A 6,153-nucleotide genomic window follows, 5' to 3' on the forward strand; every position below is an offset into this window, starting at 1 on the left:
AAAAAAAAAAAAAAAAAAAAACACTGATCTGAATCAGCCTCTGCTCTTTATTGCAAAAGACAAGTCAGGAAAAAAAAGAAAGACTATAACTCCCAACAGTATTTAGGTGCTGGAAAAAATGTAAATGTGCAGAATCTTTGTAGGGCAAGCACCAAGCGACAGAGTGAGCATGGTGTTCACCTCCATGTTCTGCTCTGCCGTCCCAGCTGCATTGCAAGAGATCACCAGAGCAGGGCTCTGAGCCAACATTCACTCACCCAAAGAGCACCTGCCAAGGCGCGGGCCAAGCCTCCCAGGTAACCTCTGAAGGGCTTCCACTCTGTAGACTTGGTGCACCCAAGGAACTGGAAAGTACATGTGGTTTACTTGGAAGAGTCACTCCAATTCTGTGCACTAGCTGGCAACTCTGAGCTTTCGGGGAACTGAAGAAAGGGCTGCCTTTGACCCTCAGCTGGCCAAGAAGCCAAGTGTTTTTAGTGAGTGGTGAGTGGCTTCGTGAGACATACCGTAGGCTCATTCCTCTGCTCCTCTTCCTCTGAGGTTCGCTTTAATCTGTGTGTGCAAATGTAGGAGCTGGCTCTAGACCACGTGTTTGGCTACAGAGGATTCGACTGTCGCAATAACCTGCACTACCTTAACGATGGCGCCGACATCATCTTCCACACGGCCGCAGCCGGCATTGTTCAAAACCTCGCCACAGGTAATGCAGCAGGCCAGCACAATGCCTTCTAACACGGAGTTTCATCTTAACCCTTCTACATACTTTCCCACCCTAGTTATTTTTTATTTGTTCCATAAGCAAGACAGACAGGCACCTACAACAGACAGACAGGCACCTTCACACTGTGATCCACCCCAGCTTCAGCCAGTCCCACATCACGGGCAAGCATGTGCTCAACATACATGGGGAAGTCTCCAGACGTGAACCCAGAGCCCTCCCATTCGTCAGCCTCACAGGGTCACGCCTTACCACTGCTCCTCTGTCCAGTGCCCCTTTCCCACCCTAGCCCAAAAGCGTAAGCATTTTTCTTCTCTTCACAGCCATTCTGCTCACTTCCAGACTGGCATCATTAGCCCTAGACACGCTCAGGCTCACTTGAAACCATCAAAGCCCTCTTCCTGGCTCGAGCCCAACCTTTTCTTGCTGTGGGCCCTAGAGGGGAGGTACCTTGTTACATCAGCTCCTCTGGGACTGAGAGGGATGGAGAAAAGCCAGAGAGAAGGTGTGGAGAGTAGAGATTCCTGAGCGACTGTAGCCAAGATCAAAACATATGGGAACGTGGCTCATTAATTTTTAACAGTGACCAACTTTTTAGTGGCTTAGATTTTTCAAGTTTTGTTTGTTTGGACTATTTAGCCATATTTACAAAGAGAGCAAAAGCATTTGCACAATAAACAAAGATACTCAAAACGTCTCTTACCCATACACTAACTCAAATATGAAGTTAGAATTAAACGTTTTAAACAAAAAGAAGCACTCAAAAATCAACATTCTTTTCTTTACTACTAGATTTAAATATGTGAACGTGTTACCTTGCTTCATAGCTCAAAATTTACTTTATCAAATTTTCATGTTCATTTCAATCGCATATAGTTATTCATACATAAATTTAGACATTGAAATCACTGGGCACCAACTGAGTTGTGTGTTCTTTTAGGAAGCAGGCCTTGACTCTTTCAATACATTTTCTCAATTTTCTGACCTCCTATCATTTCAGAAGCAATGTGCCAATTCGGGCCATCGTTCTCCTCTCAGTCAGGCATTTTGGGTGGCTTCAAGTGGCCACTGCAGAAGTTAGCAAACACATTTACCACAACAGATAGAAAGTATTTCTTGCCCTTTCTTTGACTTCTTTCAATATATGTTGATTTATTTCCTGTTTTAATGAGCAATGTTCCCATATGTTTTATTTATTATTTTTTTTTCCATATGCTTTATTTTGTTTTAACTTTGTCATTTCATTGTCAGGTAGATATTTCTTCTTTTTTTTTTTTTTTTTTTTTTTTTTTTTGGGGGTTTTTCTTATAAGGGGGATGTAAGACAGAGAGAGACAGAGAGACAGAAAGTGAGAAATCACCCCCCAGAGGGGATGACCACGCTGCAATCCCTTCTCCTCCATTCTCCTCTTGGGATCTTGGGCACGCATGCACACACGCCCGGCGTGGGTTTTAAGCCACCAGGTCCGGGACATGAACCGCAGTCGACTACGTGGGAGTCCAGTGACATAGCCATTACGATAACTGCTGGTTCCCATGTCAGGTAAGTATTTCTTAGGAAATCCCCTTTAATCACCCTCACTTACCAAGGGCCAATACACTTGGATATCTGGATGGTACAAGTATTGGTTTTATCCCTAAAGCCATAAGTCAACATATATTGAAGGAAGTCAAAGAAAGGGCAAGAAATACTCCACAGGCTTCCCTTTCCAGCGACTGAGCAGTGCCATGTTAATAAAGCATTATCTTCAGGCCCCCTCCCCATCCTGCCAGGGAAGAGACATTTAGAAGCCATGATCCTCAGCCACAGGGAGGAGGAAACCTTGAACTTCATCATTTTGGACTCCAGAAGCTTCTAGACTTGGGCTCTGCTCTGGATTGAACTAGAACACAAGTGTATTGGATAATAGACCTCAGTCCTCCATCTCCCAGACCTAGAATAGAGCATGTAAATGTAAAAAATGGTTTTCCCAGGACTAGCAGATAGCATAATAGTTACATTGCTGGACTCATATGTAGTTGACATTCTAAGATCCAACGACTTAAAACGCTGTGTATGTGTGTGCATGCCCAAAATCCTGAGAGGAGAATGGAAGAGAAGGGATTGTGACATGGCCATCCCCCAGGGGGTGATTTCTGGCTTTCATGTGAGCGCACATGCCCTATAGCAAAAATCTCCAAATAAAGAGATGATTTTCTCAGAGATGATTCTGAAAGTGACAATTGTGTAAAGGTCTTATTTTTGCAAGGACTTTTCTAAAACTCCAGTGAAGCTTTAGGGTTCCCCTTGAAGGGTCTTTAGGTTCCTGTATTCACCCTCCTATGCTGTCTGTCTCCTAGGCAGCCAGAGCTTCTACCTGGAGCACACGGACGACATCCTCTGTCTCACAGTGAACCAGCACCCTAAGTACAGAAACGTGGTGGCCACCAGCCAGATAGGTAGGAGGGTCTGGCAGCGGCCGGGGCTCTCCAGCTGAGCAGAAGCAGTTGCTGGGAGAGGGAGTGGGTGGGTCACTGGTATCCGCCCTTTCTAGTTCGCGTTGCTGCTGTTTTGAGCCCTGAATGTGTCTGTGTCACTGGGGTTGACACCTCTCTGGTAACTGATGATTCTGAGGGACCGTGACGTCAGACCAGAGCCTAGCAGTCCAAACACATGAATGGCCCCCATCCCTGTGGACATGTGAGAATACTTTCCAGACCCCAGATGTCAAATGAGGAGCCCCGTGTCTGGAAGCCTGCTGATTGTGGCCTGCAAGGCTAGACTGCCGTGTGTGTGCGCCTGGCTCTTCTGTGCCCTAGGAAACTGCCAGTGACAAATGTGAACCGATTCACATTTGTGAAGTTGTTCGTTTTATTTTGTTTTAACTTTGTCATTTCAAGGGCAGTTTTTATAAAAGTTCTTCCTGCTCATTTTCATTGAACCCATGTCCATTTTTAAATTTGAGTTGGATCGTTCTGATGCTGCTGTTGAGTGCTGCACTATTAGAAACATGACTTATTTCAGCTATTGTTTTCCCTCGACGCTTCCTCACTGCCATTGCACACCCAATGCAGGTGACATTGCGGAAACCCCAGGTAAGGCCGTTCCATCCGTGAGTAGTTTGAATCTGCGCAGCAAAATCATGTCAGTGTACTGTGTTTGCTGGTTGTATCTGGCTGCGTGCAGATACAAATCATTGACCTCACCAGTTTCCTTTGTAAAATTCTCCCCGCGTGTGTGTTGGGCATCAACATCCACAAGGCTTGGCCTTGAAAAGCAGGTTTCCCAGTGTCGTCCTCCTCTGGCCAGGTCACATTGTAGGTTTCTTCTACCCAGTAGTGGTCACACCCCAAGGCTTGTCTTTGACTGCTGTTCCTCAGCCTAAGCCCCTTGTCATACCTCCCCACACTCAGGAACCACACCTTCAATCCACGTATGGGACGCCATGACCAAACACACCCTCTCCATGCTACGGTGCTTCCACTCCAAGGGGGTGAACTACGTCAACTTCAGTGCAACTGGAAAGCTCCTAGTGTCGGTGGGAGTGGACCCTGAGCACACCATCACCGTCTGGCGGTGGCAGGAAGGTAAACCGAGCTGTTATTTCTGTCCCTCTGCTGGGCTTCCTGTGGATGGGCTGGCCTAAACCAAGGTGTGCCTCACTCCAAAGCCTGCCATAGCCAGCGCTGCTGGATAAGGAGAAGGCTGGGCTCTTGCAGTCCTGTCAGGCCAGGAGAAACTGGCCATGGAATCCTGGGCGGGTGAGCAGAGAGTGTTCGGGCATTTGAGGAGAGTGTTCGGATGTTGGCAGCCTTCCCCCTTGGACAATAGCAGCATCTCCCCATTCCTGCCCTAACTAACTTCCTGCCCGAACTTCCTTGTCCTCAATGTTAGTTCTCGGGGTCCCTGGATTCTGCTACAGTCTTGTCACCTTGAGTGCCTTATGACGGGAACTAGGATGATAATTTACCATCATAGTCTCAGAAGCAAATTTTAAAATTTTAAGTGTTTTTTGTTCTGTTTTGTTTTTACATTTTGCACTTTTGAAATCGAGATTCACCTCATAATCAAGGTCTCCGTGTACTGTAGCAGGATTTCCCTCTTGTCCTCCCCCCAAGACACATTCATGCGTAGCATACACACACACCCTTACTAAATGTATCGCCGTCTTAGAGCTGAAGGTGTGCAGCCCTCCGACTGTGTTCTCAGGTCAGGTCCTGCTCCGGCCAGAGGAGATCCATTTGGTTAGCACAACAATGAGGCCTGTGTGCAGCCAGGCAGGCGCAGAGGTGGCACTTCTCTAGCCCGGGGTTCTGGACTTCCTTTATTGCTTCATCTTCCCATGGAAGGTGGTGGTCAGAAGGGGCTGTAAAGGGATGAGCACACTGGGAGGAAAGTTTCAATCCCTTCTGAGCCTCCATGTGTGAAAAGAAGTTGACAATTTGTAGACATTTATGAAGAGATTCACTCATCATCTTCTATCGGGAGATGACTGGACCCATAGTATTTCTAGGAAACAACATTTTTCTTTTCTTTGTTTACCAATATTTCATGTCCAAATGACCCCATAGTCGATACTCAGAGATGCAGGCTCACTCTTGTGAAATCAAGCAGCTAGCTGGTGGACTAGACTCAGCAACTGGAAAGCTCCTAATGTCGGTGGGAGTGGACCCTGAGCACACCATCACTGTCTGGCGGTGGCAGGAAGGTAAACCGAGCTGTTATTTCTGTCCCCAAGAAACAGCATCTTCAATGGTAGAATGCAGAGCATCCATCACTCGATGTTAGATAGCATTGGAAGGACTGGAGAAGCCTTTTTGCCCTATCAGGATCCATCCCATGGAGAACTTCCTCCAAGAGTATTCCTGACTGAGTTCCGCCCTCTGTGTGGATACTTTCAGGGATGCGGCCCTCATCTCTTCACAAGGCAACCCACCCACTGTGGGGAAGCACTTGTCATAAGGTCCTTCCTGTGTGGAGGCATAATTGCTTCACGATGCCTTTCTTCTGTGCTGCTGTCTTCCTAGATCTTTGGAAGACAGTGATCACACTGGACCCCATACACAGCCTTGGCTTTCGAAGTTCAGCTTCACTCTCCTCACTTCTTCAGTCTCTGCCCTGGCCTGGCCCTGGCCCTGCCCCTGCCCCTGCCCCAGCACAGACTCTTGCCCTTACAGGACCCTTCTGAACTCCCAAGGGAGGAGCGGAAGAAGCAGGACTCTTAAGTTCCCAGGGATTGGAGAAGCCTGCCTTTCGGCGACATTCTCCTGCTGTCTTTGTTGGAGACTGTCTGTAGAGAAGGGTTCTGAGCCGCTGAAACCACTAACAACCCATCACCAACCACCTTGCCCTCCAAGTCAGCTGTGCACATGCTATCTCTTCTCTTGTACTCCTCCTGAGTGGTTTTTCCTTTACTTTCTTTTTTTTTTTTTTTTTGGAGACATTTTTGCTATAAG

General features: G+C 47.2%; 1 protein-coding gene across 1 annotated transcript in view; it reads left to right on the plus strand.

Moving 5' to 3' along the window:
• Window positions 1–6,153, plus strand: part of EML6 (EMAP like 6) — a gene marked incomplete at its 5' end in the record, with an annotated part of 331,238 nt that overhangs the window by 305,358 nt on the left and 19,727 nt on the right. Inside the window, 3 exons of the mRNA XM_027775960.1 lie at window positions 571–700; window positions 3,058–3,156; window positions 4,111–4,284. Coding sequence (XP_027631761.1) covers window positions 571–700; window positions 3,058–3,156; window positions 4,111–4,284 — 403 coding nt within the window. The remainder of the gene's footprint in view (window positions 1–570; window positions 701–3,057; window positions 3,157–4,110; window positions 4,285–6,153) is intronic.

Source organism: Tupaia chinensis, unplaced genomic scaffold (genome assembly GCF_000334495.1).
Source record: "Tupaia chinensis unplaced genomic scaffold, TupChi_1.0 Scaffold000622_1, whole genome shotgun sequence".
NCBI classification, from domain to species: Eukaryota; Metazoa; Chordata; class Mammalia; order Scandentia; family Tupaiidae; genus Tupaia; species Tupaia belangeri.